This window comes from Pelobates fuscus, chromosome 4, assembly GCF_036172605.1.
Source record: "Pelobates fuscus isolate aPelFus1 chromosome 4, aPelFus1.pri, whole genome shotgun sequence".
NCBI lineage: Eukaryota > Metazoa > Chordata > Amphibia > Anura > Pelobatidae > Pelobates > Pelobates fuscus.
The window spans coordinates 375,600,491-375,624,755 of NC_086320.1; the positions used below are offsets into that span (position 1 = coordinate 375,600,491).

The 24,265-nt window shown below is 40.6% G+C and overlaps 1 protein-coding gene across 2 annotated transcripts in view; it reads left to right on the top strand.

The window, feature by feature from the left end:
* The window catches only part of ZBTB47 (zinc finger and BTB domain containing 47), a 35,422-nt gene extending 15,868 nt beyond the window's left edge, over positions 1 to 19,554 (top strand). Inside the window, exons 3-6 of one of the 2 annotated variants that reach the window (XM_063452787.1) lie at positions 12,278 to 12,425; positions 14,455 to 14,570; positions 15,449 to 15,602; positions 18,357 to 19,554. In XM_063452787.1, the coding sequence (XP_063308857.1) occupies positions 12,278 to 12,425; positions 14,455 to 14,570; positions 15,449 to 15,602; positions 18,357 to 18,763 (825 nt within the window). In that variant the 3' untranslated portion in view covers positions 18,764 to 19,554. The remainder of the gene's footprint in view (positions 1 to 12,277; positions 12,426 to 14,454; positions 14,571 to 15,448; positions 15,603 to 18,356) is intronic. The other variant, XM_063452788.1, reaches the window with a different exon arrangement.
* The last annotated feature ends 4,711 nt before the right edge of the window (positions 19,555 to 24,265 follow it).

Sequence of the window (24,265 nt, forward strand, 5' to 3'; positions counted from 1 at the left end):
TGTGGCTGTCCAATCACAGACTTCCCAATGCAGTTCAATGAGAAATAACAGGACCGGTTATCCGATTGACAGCCAGGGGGTGTGACAAGGTTTATTAATAGAAGTACCAAAGTCTGTTGGAATCTCCACACTCTTTACATATAAAGCACTTTAGCATGTTAAACCGCTTTAGGGGCCTGCAATGTCCCTGTGTAAGCTGAAAGAGAGACTATTAAACAGTTTAATTGGACACTAAAGTCGCCCAGACCACTTCATCTCCGTAAAGTGTTCTGGGTGCAGTGTCTCTGTCCTTTTGAACCTTATGATGAACCTTATGAAACTACAATGTTTCCATTACAGGGTTAAATTGGGGATTGACAAATTTGCTTTGCATCTGTTGAGGTCACATTTGTTCGTGACCTCACCAAACACATTCACTGACACATTCACAGACACCTGGACTGACGCACACAGACACTGACGGACAAATAAGCATGATTTTAAGGCTACATAGAGCCGAAACGTTGCACTTATCGGTGAGGAGAATTGCCCTCTAATAAACACAACAATCTTAGACACATAAACACACTGACCGACACATATGAATACACTCACAAAGTATTTTTTTTATTTGATACCCTCAAATAGCTACACACACAGAAACACAGACTGACTTGAAAATGAGAGAAATCTCCTATCTTTCCTGGTAAAATATTTTATAAATAAATAATTACACACAAATACACATACAGACATATACTCACCTGTTTCCTACCTTTTGTGTGCAAGAGAGAGCCTTTCCTGGGGTCCAGTGGGACTTGGCAGGAGCAGGTGACTGGGGGGCTGGCTGTGGCTGATGGGAGTGGGCTGCCGCTGGTAAACACTCCACCTCCTGTATCTCCGCAGCTGTATGCAAGCCGGGGGGAGGGGGGGTGAAGGAAACTACAATCTGTTCCTCCCGGTGCTAAGGTCGCGCATGGGAATGGGCGGGAGGCGGGTGGCTAGCAAAGCTGTCTTTACTCAGTACCCTGCCAGCTTACCATTCCCCTACGTGGCCCGAAGGAAGTAATTACAGCTCCCTTCATTTCCTCCTGGCGCACAGATAGCTTCACAGGGATGGAGGGAGCGGGCTGACAAATCCAGGACAACATTCTTAGTCGCCATGGTGATTAGTTGAGCCCTGGGGTTAAATCTATTAAAGGCGAGTCAGTGGCACGGACTAAGTAAAACTGTTATGTGATGCAGATGCCCATAGGCAAACATTGGATTGGAAGAGGCTATGCCTCCTCGATAATGTCGCAGTAGGTGGAAAGGTGAGTAAACAAAAAAATATATACAAATTCGCCGGGATCATTAGAGATTGCTTGCCTTGTGTAGTAGTACAGATGCAGTAAAGCAGAGTATTAAACTCCTGATGGGAGAAAGGTGTCTAATATGACGTGGTATCTGCTTGGCTCCCCTAGACCCGGTTTTGTTCTCTATTGCATGTCCAAAATATCTGCTTCTGGCAGCCTCCTCTGCCAGGAACTGAATGGAAAGATGGCAGCCGTGTGGAGGAATGCAGGTGTGTATATCCAAGTCACCTGTACCAGACATGTTACCTGACTGGAGGGATTTCAAGAAATTCATCATGTGGTAGTTTGACATTTTACAATGTTATTTTGAGTCCCCATATTTATTTGCTAAGAAGGTGATTTTGTTTCACCGTATCGTGTTAAGCCCAACACTCCATCACAGCGCCCCAATTGTGGTGGGTCCTACACTAATTGTAACATGCTAACTGCAATACTTACTGCTTAAACTGCTTCTAGAGACTCTCCTTAATCTATGCTTTCCTGTGGTCTCCTCCAAAAGGGCACCTATAATGGGTGGGGTGTCAACCGAAAGAGGAATATGGCAGAGAATTAAGCGGTTAGACTGCAGGGGCATGATCTATACAATAAAACTACTTCATTAAAGGGACACTATAATCACCAGAACAACTACAGCTTATTGAATTTGTTCTGGTGAGTAGAATCATTACCTTCAGGCTTTTTGCTGTAAACACTCTTTTCAGAGAAAATGCAGTGTTTAAAGTACAGCCTAGTGATACCTCCACTGGCCACTCCTCAGATGGCTGTTAGAGATCCTTCCTGGGTCATGGCTGCCTAAAATGCATCCAAACATTCAGTGTCTCCTCCCTCTGCATGCAGACACTGAACTTTCCTCATAGAGATTCATTGATTCAATTCATCTCTATGAGGTGATGCTGATTGGCCAGGGCTGTGTTTGAATCATGCTGGCTCTGCCCCTGATCTGCCTCTTTGTCAGTCTCAGCCAATCCTATGGGGAAGCACTGGGATTGGATCAGGCTATCACATGTCAGCAGACTGCTTGTTTTTCCTGAGTCTAACAGCATGCAGAGTTACACCTTCATGCTTGAATGCAGTAAGATTTTGCTATATTTATGGAGGCATGAGGGGCCCAGGGGGGCTAGATTGTAGAGTTAACACTATAGGGTCAGCAATACATGTTTGTGTTCCTGACCGTATAGTGATCCTTTAAGCTAAAGCTGTTTTGGTCAGTACAATGTACCTGCTTTATTTACTAAACTGTGAATGTAGTGGATAGAAAATGCCATAGTGTTATGGTGCCTTGAGTATTTCTTTAAACAAATTATAGCATTTCCTAATTAACTGTTATGTACCGGAGTCCTGTAAATCTTGCCAAAATAAAAATCTAAGGAAATTCAAAGAATGAGAGGGAAGCTTTCCAAATATTACTAGTGTCCAATGACTTGCATGCGACACAGGCAAAGATTTGGATGCCTTGATTGTGATGCTTTTCAATCAAATAGGGCTTAATGTAGTGGTTCTGGTGTCTCCTATGGCATTGGCTTTGCTGAGATCATCAACATTGATTATCTCCGACAATGGAGGTGGGGACAGCTGCAGCAAGAACGGCACAGTGTGGGAGAAAAGATGAGTAAAAACACCATTCCCATGTGATCGGAGGGGGACTGGTCACCTAAAGAAACACACTGACAGACCCTCACACACACTTTCTATCTCTCTCTCTCACATACACACTCTCTCTCTCTCTCACATACACACTCTCTCTCTCTCTCACATACACACTCTCTCTCTCTCATACACTCTCTCTCTCTCTCTCTCTCTCTCTCTCATACACTCTCTCTCTCTCTCTCTCACCAATATTTTGGCAAGATTCCTTTCTCAAGGTGTTCTCTGGTTATGTGACACAGAGCAGACTACCGTATATACTCGAGTATAAGCCGACCCGAATATAAGCCGAGGCCCCTAATTTTACCCCCAAAAATTGGGAAAACGTATTGACTCGAGTATAAGACTAGGGTGGGAAATGAAGCAGCTACTGGTAAATTTCTAAATAAAATTAGATCCTAAAAAAAATATATTAACTGAATATTTATTTACAGCGTGTGTATATAATGAATGCAGTGTGTGTGTATGCAGTGTGTATGAGTGCAGTGTGTATATAATGAATGGAGTGCAGTGTGTGTATAATGAATGCAGTGCAGTGTGTATATGAGTGCAGTGTGTGTATATGAGTGCAGTGTGTGTGTGTATGAGTGCAGTGTGTGTGTGTATGAATGCAGTGTGTGTATGAATGCAGTGCAGTGTGTGTATATGAGTGCAGTGTATAGGAGTGTGTATAATGAATGCAGTGCAGTGTGTGTATAATGAATGATGAATGCAGTGTGTATGTGTGAGTGCAGTGTGTGTGTATGAGTGCAGTGTGTGTATAATGAATGCAGTGCAGTGTGTGTATGAGTGCAGTGTGTATGAATGCAGTGTGTATACAATGAATGCAGTGCAGTGTGTGTATGAATGCAGTGTGTGTGTGTGTGTGTGTGCAGAGCATTGGTGGGGGTTGGGCATTTTATTAATTATTATTTAATTATTATCTTAATATTTTTTTTTTGTTATTTTTTTTAGGTAATTATAGGTAATTATTATTTATTTAGGTAATTATTTATTTATTTATTTTATTATTAATTGTATTAATTTTTTTGTTATTATTATTGTAATATTTTTTTTTCTTATTATTTGTTTTATTAATATTTTTATTTTTTCGTCCCCCCTCCCTGCCTGTTAGCTGGCCAGGGAGGGGGGCTCTGACTCCCTGGTGGTCCAGTGGATGGGCTGTAGGAGGGGGGCTGGCAGGAAGCTGTAACTTACCTTCACCGCAGCTCCTGTCAGCTCCCTTCTCTCTCCTCCGTCCGTGCAGCTCCCAGGTCGGCTTCCTCTGCAACTCTCGCGGCCGCGCGGAGCGTTGCCACGGTAACCCGTGGCAACGCTCTGACCCCGCGGCTCTCGCGAGAGTTGCAGAGGAAGCCGACCTGGGAGCTGCACGGACGGAGGAGAGAGAAGGGAGCTGACAGGAGCTGCGGTGAAGGTAAGTTACAGCTTCCTGCCAGCCCCCCTCTCCCCCCAGTCTGTATTATGGCAATGAAAATTGCCATAATACAGACCTTGACTCGAGTATAAGCCGAGTTGGGGTTTTTCAGCCCAAAAAATGGGCTGAAAAACTCGGCTTATACTCGAGTATATACGGTAACTGGCTAATAGCTCCGATGATGTTAAAGACAGTGACAGGGGACCATTAACCAGTAAATGCAGCATAGGATATGATAACCGGAGTGGCTTTCTTACAGGAACACTAGAAGGTTAAAATCACATTCATTAATTTATTTTTAAACAAAGAAAAACACATTTAAAAGTGATCTAAATCCAGCACATGGACAGTGTGTGTGCGCAGCAGTTTCTCTCCCTACTCACAGTGATTGATGATCATATATATATAGATTATATATTAACTCACAGCTGTTAGTCTGGTAACCAATGAAACCGTCTTCTCTGGCAAATGTACACATTGTCGTTTCTCGGTAACAGCAAGGTTTTAAACTGTCAAAGAAAAGGTACAGCATCTGTGCACCAAATCCACTTCATTAAGTTATGGTGTTTTTGCTGCTAAGAGTCAATTTAAAGAAAAAATAAGCTTGTTCTCTGTTGCATCCCATGCATAGATAATTAGAAAAAGAGATCAAGCTGTAGTTTATATGATGGAGAAAATGATCCATCTTAATTTTTGGAGCGCTGAGCCATCAGTTGAATAACAGAGCTATATTTGCGCACTGGAACTATTGGTAAAACGAAGTTGCGTGGTATGATTTGTTTTGGTAAAGGTGTAAATTGTAAAATAAAATGTTTTTGAATGGATTTAAGAGATCTAGGACGTTCTAACTGAACCATTGATTTCTCAGGATATGATGGCGTCTCTGTGTTCTCTGAAGTGAGAATTCAAAGTGAAAATGACATTTAAGGAATTTTTCCAGTTTGGCTTTTTTTTTTTTTTACCTTAAATTTGAAATTCATCTTAAACCCCTTCTCCAATGTGTGCTCTATCAGCAAGCAGAAAGGTCTGTGTATAGATTGTGCTTGTCTCCAGTATACAGATAAATCGAGATTCTATGAAGCTGCAGGTGGGAGTTTCTTGCACAACCATCTGGTATAGAAATCAGAATGTGTATATTTTATTATTGTATTTTATTTGCTTTTTACGTTTTTGTATTTGTTTTTGTTTTACCCTGAGCATGTGTTAGAAATACATTTTGAATGTGTTCTGATGAGAGCATCTTGTGCGTTCGTATCATTCCATTCTGAGTCTCTCTGCAGCTCTAATGAAAACTGTTTTGTTGTCCGTAATTCCCTTGTATAGCGATCAAGAACGTTGGCGATTCGTGCGAATGGCTTTCTGCTTCGGGTCACAATCTGCTGCCATGTTCCCTGCCTCACTGAGCAAAATCATTCTGTGCAGACACATTACTAATGTCCCATGAAACATCTTCATATCCCCATCTGTTTCTGTATGTCTCCCGCTAATGGAGCATCGTTTAAAGTTATGGCTTGCTCTAGGATTTTTTTATTTTTTGGAAATTATTTTTAATTAATTTTTTTTCCCCTGGGCGAATAAAAAGAGAAATGAACCATTAAGGACATATTTAAATAAGGAAAAAAAATGAAGTATATCGTCACAAAGATTCCCTTAGGCAGGGGTCATTTTTGCTTCCTACTAAATTCCTGATGACCCTCAAGTAGCAGGACAAAAAATGCATTACCGTCTGCTTGTAGCCAGTCTCCTTATGCTATTAGTTGTTCTACACAAGTCAATAGAAGTTCACACATGAGCATCAGTCAAAATGACAAACGTCCACAAAACATGCAGCACACAATGTCATTTGTGCTTTGTTAGAATTTCGGGCATTAGTCCCACTGAAAATGCATCTTAATATAATATATTAAAGGAGCACTCTGGACAAAATAGCAACTTGATTGGATTGAAGTAGTTATGGTGCAAGGAGGTTCTGGGCTGCAGCTTACTACAAGGTGTTAAACTGTTAACGAACAGTTATACCCCAAAGTCTTCAACCCAGCACCTGTCTGCTCTGCCCCTGAACTACCGTTCCAGTTCGAGGCTTTAATCTGGCATCTTTGGATTGGCACATGCTCTAAACCAGTCAGCAGCGCCAATTCCGACGCTTCAGACTGTTAAACGGTGTATTAACTGCTTAATAGTTTGGGGGCAAACCGGCACTCGTAAATTCCTCACAGGCTCACACCATAAAAACTTCAACCTGATGAAGTGGTTATGGTGCTTAGTGTCTCTTTAATGTTACAAAAATGAAGGCAAATGTTTTCATGACACTCTACAATAAACAAATTACAAACATTTTAAAAAACATGGGAACATTTTAGGGTAATGTTATAGGCACTACTAATACGGCGCAAAATTTTATATTTTTTTATTAGTGAAAATTTTTAAAAAGTGTTTTTTTGTTGTTGTTTTTTAAATCCGATCATTATTTTTACCAATTTCCTTCAATAATTTTTTTTTTCTGTATGTTAGAATAAAACTTGAAATCTTTGTTTTCAAAACGTTTTCCTCTAATTCCTATTATTCAGATAGGAAAGTGTAAGAATTGTTCAACAGTCACTAATGGTTGGCGATGCCGATCTTAAATCTTCTTTCACTTTAAGAACGGACAAATCCTTTATTAATGTATTATAACCTTTAACCCCTTAATGACAAAGGGGTACTGTTACTCGCTGGGGATTCATTTGACTAATGAAGATGGATGTCACCATAAAGCAGTCCGTACAATTAAAGCTGGAACGTACAATCTAATCAACACCATGTTATGAAATCTCACTAATCATTCCAGGCTTGTAAATGGCCTCAAAATAAGATGTTCAGGTTTTCCCTTTTGTAACACAGACCAATCCAAGTTTATGTAATACACGTGGACAATTTCACATCTTTTTAAATATTAATCTTTTAAAATGAAAATATCTTTGATAGGCGCACAGAGTATTTACTGAGGATTACGTCATATTGAGGTGATTCCTAAAACATTTAAATTCTGTATTATAGAATTTTCCTTATTTCAATTCGAACTGGAATCTTTTATGTAAAACTCCATAAAAAGGCTTTTTATAAAATCATGGTATGTGGTTTAGAATGTCTTATTGGGCATTTACTGGGGATCCCTTTATAAAACTGCAAATTAAGATTAAAACTTGCATGGAATCCAGCCTCAGGTGAAACACTGCCCTCCAAGCCTCCATTGACGTCAATGTATGCTGTTTCACCGGCTCAGCGCGCTCTCAGCCAGGGATAGAAGGGAGCTGGGTGGGCCATGAACTGAGGGAGGGGAATTTAAAAATTATAAACATAAGGATAAATATCAGTGCAGGGAGAGAGGAGGTCAAGCTTCCCCTGGCAGTACTGTGTCAATAATATAAATATCTCTATATGTGCACAGTTTCTTCTTGAACCGCTGAACATCCAGACTATCACCATGGTCACTTCTAAAAGATGTAGTGGTCATGGTGGCATTGGAGTTTGCTATGGAAAGCAACCTTTAATGCTGGCTCGTAGCAAAGGACTTTCGCTACTAGCCGTGTGACTCATATTCATTTTAACACTTGCTCTTATCCCCTTAATTTTGGCCAAACACTTTGAATAAGATTGTTTTGCTGAACTTATTTAAGTAAATGGTGAATTAAGATCAATGTGCACATGTACATTATTTGGATTCTAAACAAATCGGTTACAAATATTGTGTTTGCTAAATTGACTGTGTACCTTAGTGCTCCGTATCCGTGTGAGACAGAATTAAATTGAAGTCTAGTGAGCGTATATGGTGCCATAGTGTAATAAAATCTCTGGATCCAGGACATTGTTCTGTAACGCAATAATAGGTAGATCCCAATTGTATATCAAGCCCCCTCCCCCCCAATATAAATCATATACTATATCAGATTGAGATGCTGGCTGAGGTTTATAGGAGTTGTAGAACAGCTATAATGCATAGAGGGCTTGGGTCTTATTTAAGTCCTATAGTTATGTAGAGGATGTAACATTTGTAGGGATTCTGTTGGGCCACACTAAAACTGACACAAACCCAAACATCACTGCAGCTGTGGGATACTTGTGGTTATTTTTACAGAATAAAATCTAATGATAAAATGTGTTGACACATGGCCACTGGCTCTGTTATGTGGCCATGTTACAGTTTATGAAGTATGGCTACACATTTAGATTAATTCAAATAGTTTTTAGATGTGAAGAAATGAAACTCTCCACGTGTGCTCAGCGATTTATCGTGGAACGACCAGCAATCCACCTTACTGTCCCTTTTCAAATACACATAAAAATACTAAATATAAATCACTGTGTAGTAGATATACCTCATATGAAAACATGCATGCATTTATTGATGAATTTTGTTCATTGGGTCTATATCTAGAAACATCTTGCAAAACCTGCAGTTCTCTTGTCTGCAGCCTTTGCAAGCCCTCCCTGTCTAACCCCGCCCAGACTTTCTGTGGCTGTCCAATCACAGATTTCCTAATGTACCTCAATGAGAAGTCTTTGCAAGGCAGGTGCTCTGGACAATTGCTGCAGATTGAGTTTATCTCCACTGAGCTAACCAAACCAGGAAGTAACATGACCGGGTGCCTGAAAGCCAGGGAGGGTGGATGTGACAAGGTTAATTTATAAAAGTGCCATTTTCTATTGAAATCTTTTTTGTAAATAACAAAGTGGGGTGTCCCAGTAACTCCATTATTCTGTAACACATTTGATGATTTTGTCAGTTTTGTAGCAAAATATTAAGTCTGCAAAGTGACATGAAAAATAAATGCATCGCATTATAGAACACAAAACACAGATTTCACAGTAGTTAAGGGGTTAAAACAGAAGTATTATCAGATTCTAAAATGTGACAATGTTCAGCAAGTGTTGATATCCAGCTTTACTGTGTGTGTAATAGTAATTTGTTAAACGAATTGGTCGGTATGGGAGCATGCGCAAGAGAGCAGGTCTACGTTCGGGTGGATTCCCTTGAGCATAGATCCGATCAATAGCGCAGGGAATCCCGCAAATCTATGTTAGGGAAAATTCCCCGAACATAGACCAGCTCTCTACTGTGGGGAATCCCTTGAATCCCCCCGCCAGAGAGCTGATCGTAAGTGCGAGCCATCGTAAAGTGAGGACCACCTGTACCCCAGTTCATTGCATGTAATTGTTGCAGTTCACGTTATACAGGGCAGAATGTAAAATCCAATCTAACCACTATAATCTCTTTATGTGGGATGGACTCACAATGTGTTTGCAAGTCATACAGACTTTGCCAGATTTAAAGGGACAGCATATTCCACAGAATCACTACAGCTTAATCTTTCTGGAGCATATAGCTCGTCCCTCCCTTCTGAGAAAGTGCCCTAGATGATGTAACTCGGACAGCCACTAAAGTGACTTCCTGAACGAGGTTCTGCAGTCTTTGCAGGACCAACATTTAGCATCTTTAGGCTCTTTATGGACACACTGAATTTTTCTGTTTCATTGTTTTTTGTTTGTTTGCACATGGATGGTAGGAGTGGACACAAATAGTGAGCAGAAACCTATAGCATTAGGAATACACGTTTCTGTTTCGAACTCTGTAGTATTCATTTAAATCAGGATTTAGTTTGGCAAACTGATACTATGTAGTTTGTGTAGCTGTGCAGCAATTAGAAATCCTTATAGATTTCACTTTTAACATACACAAGGAACACAATTTTTTTTTGGAAATTCCCATAGATTTCAGCCCAACTTTCTGCTATTTTAGGTCAGTGTCCCTGTCTCCACTCTTAGCCTGGTTCCCTGTTTTCCGGTGCCGAGGCTCCTCGGCGCTGCTTACCACTCTCTTCCACAACGTCACGGAAGGGGCATGACCATACGCACATTGAATCAAGGCCTTCGTATGGGTGCTTCCATGTCAAATAAGAGCGTTTTACTTGGTCAGTGCAGCAGAAGTGCCTCTAGTGATCGTCATACTGACAGACCCTTAAAGTGGACATAACCATGAAATGTAAACTTTGCAGTTCCTAAAAAAAATAAAATAAACTGCAGTGTTTTACATTAGAGTTAAAAGGACAATCAATGCATCCAGACCCTTTATTGAGATGAACTCAAATATTTCAGAATTTTGCTTAATCCTTTAATTCTTGAACATTTTGCAACAGCATTTGTTAATTTCTGTTACAGTGCTTTCCTATGGACGCTGGCGTCTTCTCACTGTGATTTTCACAGTGAGAAGCACGCAAGCGCCTCTAGCGGCTGTCAATGAGACAGCCACTAGAGGCTCTGGAGGCTGGATTAACCCTCGGTATAAACATAGCAGTTTCTCTGAAACTGCTATGTTTATAAAAAAAAAATAAAGGGTTAATCCTAGAGGGACCAGGCACCCAGACCACTTCATTAAAGGAACACTATAGTCACCTAAATTACTTTAGCTAAATAAAGCAGTTTTAGTGTATAGATCATTCCCCTGCAATTTCACTGCTCAATTCACTGTCATTTAGGAGTTAAATCACTTTGTTTCTGTTTATGCAGCCCTAGCCACACCTCCCCTGGCTATGATTGACAGAGCCTGCATGAAAAAAAAAAACTGGTTTCACTTTCAAACAGATGTAATTTACCTTAAATAATTGTATCTCAATCTCTAAATTGAACTTTAATCACATACAGGAGGCTCTTGCAGGGTCTAGCAAGCTATTAACATAGCCGGGGATAAGACAATCTTAATTAAACAGAACTTGCAATAAAGAAAGCCTAAAAAGGGCTCTCTTTACAGGAAGTGTTTATGGAAGGCTGTGCAAGTCACATGCAGGGGGAGGTGTGACTAGGGTTCATAAACAAAGGGATTTAACTCCTAAATGGCAGAGGATGAGCAGTGAGGCTGCAGGGGCATGTTCTATACACCAAAACTGCTTCATTAAGCTAAAGTTGTGCAGGTGACTATAGTGTCCCTTTAAGCTGAAGTGGTCTGGGTGCCTAGAGTGGTCCTTTAAGCATCTAGCAGAGAAGTTAAATGTAATGCGCATTCAAATTTTAGAAACTTTATTTTCCCAAAAATGTTGCGCATTAGATTTGAGTAAAAACTATATTTGGAGTGAACAAGTGTCCTCTTTAAGCAGGTTTAAAGAGGACAATGTACTTTTAAACTAAATAAAGTTGTGTATACTATAACAGGTACACTTTAACTACCGGCACACTGTGTTGTCCACCATACACTAGTAGGCTCTGATTAAACTCTTTCTTATGTGAATTTAAAGGAACACTCCAGGCTGCAAAACAAATGGTTTAACCCTGAAGTTGCCTGCAGCTCTGATCTCAGCTCCCCCCAACACAGCACCCAGCTTCTGAAATTGTTACTTCCGAAAACGCGTTGTGCTGCCAGAGCAGGGGCGCTGCTGATTGGCTGAGAGCTGCCAGCTTATGCGCTTAGCCAATCAGTGACTCTGAATTTACAAAACTGGTTTGCAAAGAAACGCACCTTTTTTGCAAGCCAGTTTTGTGTACATGACGTTTACTTCCAACCATTTAACTCTACGTAAAAGCTTTGCAGAAGAGCAATAAATGGGTTTACAGTATTCATATATAGCAAATATCTCTCACCGTTATTTAAAACAAACCCTTAAAGTCAGAGTGCAAGTTTCCTGTGACAGGTAATTAGCTTTTACATTCTTCGATTTTGTATAATGTGTTTTAAAAAAATCTTTGTATCTTTTTTCTTAGTACATTTTCCAATTTATCTTCTTAGTTTGCAAATGTAATCAAAGTTAAAATCATTGGAATAAAAAGAGGAGGGCGGGCGCTAAATCTGTGTTGGTTTTATTTTTTTGTCCCAAGTTAATATGGTAACTAACCGACCGTCTGTCTGCTTCCTTCACAGTGTTTAACTTGCGGGAAGACTTTTAAGAAGCTTTGGTCTCTCCATGAACACAATAAAATCGTGCATGGTTATGCAGAGAAAAAGTTCTCCTGTGACATTTGTGAAAAGAAATTTTACACCATGGCCCATGTCCGAAAACATCTGGTTGGTAAGTGATCGTAGAGCGCAGATTTATCCCAAACCCAGTTACTTTATTCAGTATTCTTTTTTTAGCCCATTTCCAACATGTCTTGTTAGTGAGATGGGAAGATGAAACTTACCCTCCCTTGCGGTAATCCCGAGCGTACCAAAAGCAGTAACCCAGAGCCACGCTCAGGATTACACTGTAGTATCACTTGCCTTTTCCCTACAAGACCCTGGTGTCCTCCCCCCCCCCCCAATGCCAGCATTCATCGTCGTGCTCCCTTTCCCTGCGAGCGCCTCCTGGCAAAACCAGGCGGGAATACTTTTCTTTTCTTTCTTTCTTTTTTTTTTTTTTTTTTTTAGTACACATTCACACAATACATTGTAATACATTATAACTATTTATATTAGAATTTATGATTACGCGTTTCAAACTTTATCATACCCGGGATGTCTACTAGACTCTTGTTTGGACAGATTTAAGACAGTTATTCCTAAGAATTACAAGCCTACAATATGAAACAACAATTTTACATACAAAACAATGTACTGCTTTAACATAAAAAAATACTGACATAATCAGACCGCCAGGGAGGTTAGAGGCACTGCCACCCAAATAATTCATTTCCACAAATATTTAAAACAATGATGCCAATAGATGATATATTTATGTCACCAAGCTGTAGCAGGTTTAAGTGAAATTACCAGTTAAAAATCTTTGTGTTTTAGCATGGAGGCAGCCATCTTGCAAATGCATATCTTGAAATCGCAGTTTTCAAACCCTCCGTGTTAAGCTTTAATGATCATGTAATGGCAACAGCCAATCAGTCTGTAATTAGCAGAGGAGCTCATAGAATTTCACTAAGCATTAAACAGAAAAAGGTTATTTTAACTCTCTATTGATGGTCTGTGCCCAAAGTTATAGCTAGACATAATTTTTACCTTTCTTTTATTTTTTTTACATTTTTTTTATGCTGCCTATTCTCTTCCTTTCGACAGAGCCACTTTCAGCTCAGCTATCTGATACTCCCTCTGTACATACTTATTGCCAAGTCATAGCTCATAATTCATTGGTTAATCAAGGTTCTGTCCAGTTACCTTCAGTTGTGTATTCTGGTTTTGTGCTGCCCTAGGCATATTTATTAAGTTAGAATTCTTTGATTCCACACAGCAGCCATTTACACTTTAATGCTGACTTTTAAAATTCATTTTGCACATTTTGTTTGAAATCGGATGTGTGGATTTTATAGATCATACATGCTAACACTGCAGCACCACTTCTCTCCCAGGATTCGAGAATGTAATTGGGCATTTACTTGAGAATGAGGAATTGTGTTTTTTTGCAAATATACATCTTCAGAGGTTCAAATACGTGTGTGAGTGGATCATGCACTGAACAGGAAGAAGTTTTGCAGCAATTTGCAATGAATCTCACACTGATTTAATGTCTAATAGCACCATATTTAACCCCTTAAGGACCAAACTTCTGGAATAAAAGGGAATCATGACATGTCACACATAGCATGTGTCCTTAAGGGGTTAAAGCAACGCTACAAGAAAACTTGTAGTAATTTGCCACAAATTCAAACTGTAAAGCAAAGAATTTTACAGCTGAGCTAAGAGAACGCTTAACATTAACTTTGAAGTTTGTATGAGCTGCAGTAAGACTCAGGGTATTTAATAATCATGAACCCTGAAAAAGTGTGCAAGATTCAGGGGTGATTTGAATCTTACTTATGTGGAAGTGGATATCTTTGATAGGTTTTAAATACAAAATCTGCCTGGCCCATGTTATTGTCTGGCTTAACTTTTATTTTGTGTTTTCTTGGTGCAGCTTGACATGCCCGGGATGTGAATTTAGGGTAATTAAGAGCTTACAATATTTGGCTGGGCTGTAAAAAAATGTTTTAAGTTATTCTACCACTCTGGCTTACATTTTGCCAGTCTGTTTACTCTATATTTATAACCGTTTAATGATTAAACCTTCACCTGGTGAGTAATAATCCCACCAAGGAATCGAGATGTCTGATGTTTCCCTGTCTGTTTTGTGACAGCACACACAAAGGACATGCCATTCACTTGTGAAACATGCGGGAAGTCGTTTAAACGGAGTATGTCTTTAAAGGTCCACTCGCTGCAGCACTCTGGGGAGAAGCCTTTCAAGTGTGAGGTGAGGCTCTGAGGAAAAGATGAGGACTGTTGGCTGCAGGAAGTCAATAGATCTGTGATCCTTCAAGAAATGTATTTAGTATTGGGAATATTCTTACAAAATGTACTGCGAAAACATTAGCACAATATATAGATTGAATGCTTATGCTTCAGTCTCCTGCCATGTGGTGGCTGCAGAGATTGCTGCTTTCGCTATCCTAACCAAGCGCTTGGCGTGGCAGTATGGGAACCACCGTTGGCGTCACATGACCTGTGTATCAATATAGGGTTATCTATAAGTTTCTAGCAGTGATTACAGTGAATAGATATTTATCTGTCAACCGGTGCAGTTTACTGTACTGTGTATTGAAGAATTAAAAGGGGGGAAAAATAACATAGAAATCTCAAAATACTAAGCACAGATATTACTGCCGCATACAATAATATATATAGTATATCTATATATCTCAATATATATATATATATATATATATATATATATATATAGAATAGTGAAAGTAATGCCTTTCCGTTTCCATTATTTATAACACATGGAAAACTGTCTTCCATTGTCTCATATTGACTAGTTCTGTTGCCTTCTTTAAAAGAGGATGGACCTGCCCATTAATTACATCTTTATTTTGGCCTGTCGGGTATTGAGTGAATCAGACACAATAATCCTCAATTACCATCAATACTCAATGTCTTGTCTGTGTCCCCATAAGAACAAATTTTCCAGCCTCCGTGAAGGCTGCTTTGGCCTTTCCCCAAAGGGTTCTTGGCAAAGCTCTGTGTCAGATTGCTTTTGGGGAACTATCTGTTTTAATATAGGTTTGGTCTGAGATCACCAAGAGTAATGTCTTGTACCTTTTTATAATGTTCTTTTTCTGCTTCCGGTAGAACTGCCATGAACGTTTTCAATACAAATACCAGCTACGATCCCACATGAGCATCCATATTGGACACAAGCAGTTCATGTGCCAATGGTGCGGCAAAGATTTCAATATGAAACAGTATTTTGATGAACATATGAAGACCCATACCGGTAAGGAAAGTAAGGAAATTCATTTAATATTGTTTTTTTTTTACATTCCTTCTGTCCAGTCAGTCTCCACCCATATCTTCCTTCCCTGTATCTTGCTACTTCCTATCCTACATCCTCCTGCTCACAGCCCTTCCTGCTCACTCACAACTCTGCCCTTTCCCACCCTGCTCACTCACGGCCCCTGCTCTTTCCCAACTTTCCCACCCTGCTTACTCATGACCCCTGCCCTTTCCCAACTTTCCCTCCCTGCTCGCTCACGGCCCCTGCCCTTTCCCTCCCTGCTCGCTCACGGCCCCTGCCCTTTCCCTCCCTGCTCGCTCACGGCCCCTGCCCTTTCCCTCCCTGCTCGCTCACGGCCCCTGCCCTTTCCCTCCCTGCTCGCTCACGGCCCCTGCCCTTTCCCTCCCTGCTCGCTCACGGCCCCTGCCCTTTCCCTCCCTGCTCGCTCACGGCCCCTGCCCTTTCCCTCCCTGCTCGCTCACGGCCCCTGCCCTTTCCCTCCCTGCTCGCTCACGGCCCCTGCCCTTTCCCTCCCTGCTCGCTCACGGCCCCTGCCCTTTCCCTCCCTGCTCGCTCACGGCCCCTGCCCTTTCCCTCCCTGCTCGCTCACGGCCCCTGCCCTTTCCCTCCCTGCTCGCTCACGGCCCCTGCCCTTTCCCTCCCTGCTCGCTCACGGCCCCTGCCCTTTCCCTCCCTGCTCGCTCACGGCCCCTGCCCTTTCCCAACTTTCCCTCCCTGCTCGCTCACGGCCCCTGCCCTTTCCCAACTTTCCCTCACGGCCCCTGCCCTTTCCCAACTTTCCCTCCCTGCTCGCTCACGGCCCCTGCCCTTTCCCAACTTTCCCTCCCTGCTCCCTGCCTTTCCCAACTTTCCCTCCCTCACGGCACCAGAATTGCTTTTCCTGCTCATGGCCCAATTTGCTCTCCTGCTTCACTCCTCTGGCCTTAAAATCTACAGATGCCAGAAAGAACCAAAGAAGATATTAATGCCATCTTCATCCTTAATTTTAAACTCACTTCCCTCTGCTCCTGTGCAGTGCTTTAGTTGGTGAGCCTTTGCTGCTTATTCTCACTATTCTGCCCTTTTTTGTTTGTTTTTTCATATACTCACTGGCTCCATCTATAGGCCATCATCCATATTGCATTTGTATACCCTGTCAGCGCTGAAGAACAGTATTGGCTTGTCCATTACATTTGACCTCTGGCTGCACTAGATCTCCCAACAGAGTCTGTCTGAGAGGGAAATGAGTTGTGATTCATCAACAACTGTGTCCTACCACATGGCCAGGTTTTCTTTGTGTTGTTTTTATTAAAGAAAGAAGCCTTTGTCACCCAATGGCTGGCTGAATGAAATGAGTGGCAGAGCTCTCTTTAAGGTAGCCAGCTTTGCAGGCAGGTAATGTTCTGAGTGTTGAATAGTCTGCTCTGTGTAATTAGTTTTGAGAGTTAACATGGGGAGAAATTACCTTTGGTTTAGTTAAGTAAGTCATCCTTTCTCACCATTGATTTTATTACATCAACCTTTTAGTACTGCTTGAGTTGCAGACATTCGTAGATTGTGACGGTGGTCATTGCGTATTGGCTTTTTACCCTTCCCTTTTATTACACCTGAACAGCAATTTATGTAATCCTCTGTGTGGGTATAATGCCCCCAAACATTGGGTACAGTTACACCAACATGGGTTTATTTGATACATTTATTTTAGCCTGATGCCAAATTCTTTCTTTCTTAATAGAAAAACAATGTGCAAAGATAGTTTGTATCTGCCTCCCACTTCCAAAAGCAAGTCGCAGATACCCAGCTGGAGACCCGCACACAATATTTTACGATTGAATGTGAGACCCCGAAGAATAGTCTGTATTTCGTTATGGGATTAAATGAATGAAGTCAGCTCTTGCATATCACAGTATGCCAGTGACTGTCCGTAATATCAGCCTTCCTCACCTATTTGACATATTACAGGGTTGTCTGATAGCAGTGGGATGCCAAGGATTCGCAATGATCTCTTCCTTGTTGAGAAGGATAAGAAACTGGACAGAGAAAGCGTTGCGTGCCCGTTTGTGTGTGTGCATGCGTGCGTGTGTCTCTCTCTCTCTCTCTCTCTCTCTCACCCGGCAGAAACGCTCCCATTTATAAATAGAGACTGCTTGTTCTTGTGGTAATAAGCTCTGCGATGTCTGAGGCCAGTATAAATGTTGGAGCTCTCAAAGTTTGTTTCTAAATATATAATGTTGTTTTGTTCCAGCCAATACCTTCAGTGCTGTTTGGGATTACACTGCTCTTACACATTTTCCAGATTGTTTTTTTTTTTTATTATTATTTTATTTTGGTGGAGTTTTTTTATTATTATTTTATTTTGGTGGAGGTGGAGTATGTGTAGCAAAGGATGTGATCATGTAAAGGGAAATTTTCATCAAACAAAAACCCAACCATGCTAATCCGGTCTTGTATTTACTGTGGGCCTCCTGAGATTGTTACATTCTTTGGGGGATCCCTTGTACAAACAAAGGAGGATTCCCACTTAAATTATGTACCCTGGTCATGCTTTCCTGGAGTTTGGGTGTGAAAGGGGACTGCAAAAAAAAGTCCATGAATTTGATTGTGGGTTTAAAAAATTATATAATGCATGAAAATTTCCCTTTGTAATATAAGCTTTGTGCGATGGGCAAACACAAACATCCCCAGGATGTGATTCTGTGTATTGTGTTCAAGTCTTCCGTGTGACCAGTGTCTGCCCCATCCCTGTCCTTTCTAATCTTGTAGGAGAGAAACCATTCATCTGCGAGATCTGTGGAAAGAGTTTCACCAGTCGGCCTAATATGAAGCGCCACCGCAGGACGCACACCGGGGAGAAACCCTACCCTTGCAACGTGTGTGGCCAGAGATTCCGCTTTTCCAACATGCTGAAGGCCCACAGGGAAAAATGCTTCCAGGGTGGCAATCCACCAACTCCCGGTAGCCCTGGCACTGCCGCTAGCCTCTCCGCTTCCTCCCAGAGCGGCAATTCACCTGGTCAGTCAAGCCCAGGCCTTTCCCCAACCTTGCCACAGCACCCATTGTCTCTGCCTTTGCTCCACTCTCTACCCCTTGGCATGCCACCGCCGGGACACCATCTGCCTCCACCCCCACCCCTCTTCCCCGCAGGCCGCATTAACTCCAACAACAACTAGATCTCCCCTGGACTGGCCTGGAATATCGAAGTGCCCCTCCAGACCACGCTGTGGAATCACAGTTGTTTTGTGATTTCTGTTCCCACTCCTAGTTCAGCATCCGTCTCAGGCTTGGGGTAGAGCAGGACAATGAACCGTCTTGGTTATTTCGGTCGCACCCACAGAGCTAGTTCCCTCCTCTACATGCAGCGAGAACTTTGATATATTGAAGTAGAAAAAAAGGAGAAAATGCTAAGTACTGTGCTTTCTATTTTTGTGCATATTAGATTTTTTTAATGTTGTCACTCTGCTTTTTTGCTTATCTTAAAGTGTGTATGTATGTTTGTCTTTATGCATGTGTGCGTTCACATACAAGGTAAAACATGCATTGTTGTGCGCACACGTGCATTTTTATTTCCTGTATGTTACTAAGCATTCTGTACAAAGAGAGGGGTGAGGGGGTCATTTGGTATCGTTCATTGAGGAACAGTTGGAGAATGGTGGATGTTTACAGAAAGCGAGTTCACATTTCAAACGGTCTCTAGGCAACTCTGGCTCTGTTTCTCTGCGTGACAGAGCTGCCCCTCAGTATAGAGAGGAATGCATGTGTTGCAGAGGACATTAAATTCACCATCTGATTGTATGCCATTTCCACCTAGCCTGGGCCAGTAATGGCCAACCTTCGTAGCCCATGGATTGCCCTCCCCCCACCGCCTATAAATGCTTTTCCCATAGTTCCTTGACTTTTTGCTATTCTGTTGCAGACTACTGCATTGTAACTTTCCACAAATAAAGGGAAGGGGCTTGCTCTCTTTATAGTCTGACATATTTTATTAGAAATGTTAGTTGTTTTTATCAACATTTGAATCAATGGTCTTTTTTTTTTTTTTTTACTTTTTTTTTTTTTTATATGTTCACATGTTGTGGATGGTAAAACTTTGGCGAATGTTTGGACAGTATTTTAAGCTACGCATTATGCTGCAAAATGGCAAAATTGGAGATTACGCTACAGATTTACTTAATATTGTCTTCTAACAGCAGTATACAGTTCCCACAATGCACTGTGTCTTCTCCCAGAGTGCATTGCATGCACTCACATGCATTGCTCTCTGTGTGTTCACTCAGAAGGTGAAGATGAGAACAGCAGATGCAGATAAATACACGAATGTGTAAAATGTGTTTTACCATTTTCTTGTAGTCCTGTTCATGCTATCACTTACTTTAATTGAGTAATTTGGAAATTCTGTCCATTCTGCTGGCTCCCTGGAGATAGTTTAATAATTGATCCCTAATTAGGACCCACCTGAGTTGCTCATTAGACTGGTAATTGTGGAGAAATACCAAGGAATTTACAAATTCTGAGCCAAAATAGATAAAGTGGAACATTTCTCCAGCTTCCCTAAATTGTTTAAAAAATGCAATTCCGTTGTCACTTCTCCATAGTTACTTTATTGACGTACAAACCCCATTACATCGTCATACAATAGGCTTGAAAAATAATCAGGTAATCTGTGACAGTCAGTCAGCAGCTGGCCAGGTTATTGGTTAAATATAAAACGTTAACTTTCATTTAACCCCTTAAGACCGGAGGGCGTACAATTACGTCCTTTTTTAAGTGGCTCTAAACACCGCCGGGCGTAATTGTACGCCCTCCATTTTTTTTTATTTACCCGGTCGCCGACGATCCCACGCCGGCGATCGCGGTTGGGGGGACTCCCAGGGAGCCCCCCGCAGCACATCCGCCCTCTTCAGCCCCCCCCGGGCCATGTGAGAGTGAGGTCCTTGCGAGGACCTCACAATCAGATGGCCAGTATAGCTGGCTGCAACAACTGCAATAACTGTAATGATTTTGGGGGGATTTAAATTTGGGGGAAAAAAACAAACAAGAAACCTAGGTAAAGTAACTTACAGGCTCCTCCATTTTTGTGAAAATGTATTCTCCGTTAAGAGAATTTATTTGCATATGGGTGCTACATTTTAAAAGAATTCCTCTTGATGTGCTGTGAATCGTTCCATGACAATGTGTCGATCAATGTACTCTACCGAGGACTGCAACCTTTCGGGAATTTGGTGTGCACCCTCGTGATTTAGGTTTTAAGAACACTCCCACAAACAGAGATCGGGCATCGTTTTTATCAAACACATCTGATTCAGCTCTTCATATATGAAAATAAAATGTAAGTTAAGGTTATAGTGTTTTAGCAGACAGAAACCAATTCATTTTAATAAGTTGATATTTGATCTATAAACTGGCATTGTGCGATGAGTCTGTTAGTCATTTACAAACTATGTGAAAGATAGCAAATGTGACAAAAGCTATTTTTTTTTTATTAAAATAAATTGTGGATGAGTTCATTTTAATAAAATAAGCTAAATTTAAAAAAAAAAGAAATTAGAAAGTCTGCAATTAAATACTTATGACTAATGTGTAACTTAGCTGATTTTTCCATTTTACATCTTTCTTGCTAAACATTTATATATAAATGCTATGCATACTAATTGTTCAGCAATGTGAAGATTAGAAATTAGCACACCAAGTTTAGTAGGTATCTGTATATACAATGCTCCTTTAGAAGCGTGTAAGCTTTGTGTACAAGCCCAACGTTACAGCTTATACAAGATTATTTCTACAGCATTCTATAATTTCTAGTTAATTAAATTAATTTTACTTCGCTGATACGATACCTCTTCATTACAAATGTACATTATTACGGTTGTACACAGTATAAATCTACCTAATTTCTTCTATGGCAAGGGATAACAGATTTTCTTCAATATGATCATTTGTAAGTGGCCATCGCATGACGTACTGCCTTGCTGTATGTGGTATTCAAATGTTACAGGATGGAAACAAAGGCATCCTAAAATAACTGTCTTGATTTCCCTTCTGCGCTTATGAGTGCTATATACCACCTGTCAGCACATGTGATGACCATTAGAGTAAAATAAATTGTGTGTGCTGGAATGTCTGATGAATGTAGTCATGCATCCGATCTGCAATACATAGCATGTCCCTCTTTTACACCAACCTTTTATTCATTTCTCCACGTTAGGGCTTATCTCGCAGGGTCAACATTTTACTTGTTCTTTTTGATTTTCGTATGATTGCAAACTGACAGCTTGATTTTTGTATAGATTATATCAAATTTTATATTTTTAATCCAAATATTCAGGACTGGAAGTTCTGTGTCTGTTTTTTGATTTTGTAGCCGATTCTTCCCTGTGCCTCTTCATCATTAATCTTGTCCCCTAGCCCAAAGCACTTTAGGAAGTGGTTTGCTCATTTGAAAGGCTTTAAATTGCACCGATTTGTGGCTTTTTTTTACCAATTGTTTTTGATACATTTAATATTGGGGTTTAATGTCTCCAACATTGAAGCTAGTTTGCCCCATCTACCTGCTGCTTTCAAAGTTTTGTACTGTATTCCCGTATGACGTCACACATAGAAAGCTGAGGTGAGCAATGTGTTATATTTCTCTATTCCCGGATAACCTTTGCTGTAAGAAGGATCAATAAGTGTGTGTGTGTGTCTCAAAAGAAAATTGTCCGAGCATCTCTTTGCTCACCACAAAGACCTCCATCATTTCAAACAGTATGGTCGATGTAGCTATAGGTATGAATAATGCAAACTCTGCACCAGATAGTAGACTTGTGCACAAGTCCCGTTCAGCTGCACTAAACGAGTCCAATGCGTGTTAATCATTAGACGAACATACCCGTTCGTTCATCCAGCGATTAACAAACACAGCTGAACAGGATTCATGCACAAGTCTATCCGATAAAACTGCGTTTTTCTTGCACCTTTCTCTGTCAAAATCTTGAACTGTTTACTGCTTTAAACAGATTGGGGGGGTATTTTGTATGTTGATTTAATTTTGGTGGTAGGGAGCTACTTTTTATTGCACTACAGTAAATAGTGAGTCCATTGGGTTGAAGTGGACTTGTTTTTTGCTATGTTGACCAACTCCTAAATTCTACCATGTAAATCTTGCAATGTTTATCTTTAGAAATGATACCAACTCATCTCCTCCTCCTCGCTTTGCTCTGTCAATCTTTGTAAACTATTTATGGCTTCTAACAACCCAAAGGATGTTTAGACATTTTCTCCAATCTTTTTCTAATGACAATATATCACTGAGCTGGACAATGCTGCTTTGTTCAACGTTAACAGGACATCCAAGGACTGGGTGAGATTTGGGGCTCTTTTGTGGTTCAATGGACTTTTGGACAGTTGTGATGAAGTGTACTAGCCCAACTTCTGATGTTCAATCTCTTTTCTTCAAAACAAATTTCGCATTGTTACCCTCCCACAGCATTCAGGTTAAGACGGCATTTAGTCTTTTCCTGTTTTTCAACTGGCACGTACCCCGTAACTAGTGCAAGTCACTCTGGCAGGAGACAGATACCAAGGATGAGCATTTGTCCACTTACAAAGGAACTACTGTGTACAGATTAAAAACCCTCCATTGTTCATTGTGCCCTATTCCAATCGTTTAGAAGTTGGTCCCAGGAAACTTGACATAAGTGAATGCAAAGCATTCTGGGAGTAGATGTGAAAGAGGTAGTAAAAAGGTGACCTCTGTATAGCGTTCAACTTCTCCTTTCTCTTGTAGATAGGATAATCTCAGCAACACTAGATATTGTTGGAAAGAAAAATTGTCAATATTTCCCTACTATATGAAACTTTTTCACTATATCATAAGCTTACATTTTACAGCATTTTGCTGTATCACTGTATTATTGAACGTTGCAGTTTTAATGTCTTTACTAGTGCTTTCAAGTGGAAAGACCTAATTAGAAGAGATAGCAGAACAAAAAAAAATGTAGTCGTAGAATTTGTTAGTGAGAAATTTCTTGTCCAGAGCACAATTGTAGACGACGAAGTGTGTGGAGATTCAGAATTTAAACCACTTGCCTATTGCCAATCTCAAAAAAAATAAAATAATTTTGTTCTTTCCTTTTTAAATAGCTATAAAATTCTTTGACAAAATAAAAACTACATTTGAACATTTTCTTCTGCATTTTCTGTGATTTGTGTGATGTGTCGAGGGACAATCAGTGTAACCTGTGCTTTTTACAGGAATATCTGCTCCTTACAATGGCTCGGCATTTGGAATTCTCTAATTCTCTTCCAGTGACTGTTGATGAAACATGATTGTTGCTAAACGATTTTATTCACAAAACTGCAATGTGTAATTTCTAAACCGAATTGCAAAATGTTGGACAGAATACAATTTGGCTGTAGGCATTTCTTGCACACCTTCGTAAAAACAAAATCGCTATTAACTTCCAAACTCCTCTTGTGTCAGCGAAGCACCACATTTTATTGTATGTATCAGATTGATTTTAAATTTTAAGCAATAAATGCTCTTAAAAGTTGGAGTGCATGCATCTGAAGTTCTATCAATCCTGTTAAAAGAAGGGAGAGAGCTGTCCCTAAAACGAGCTCATACACTGTTATACTGGGAGCCAGGTCACAGGCTCTGAACCAGGTGAGGAGTAACCTTTACTCTTATATTTAGC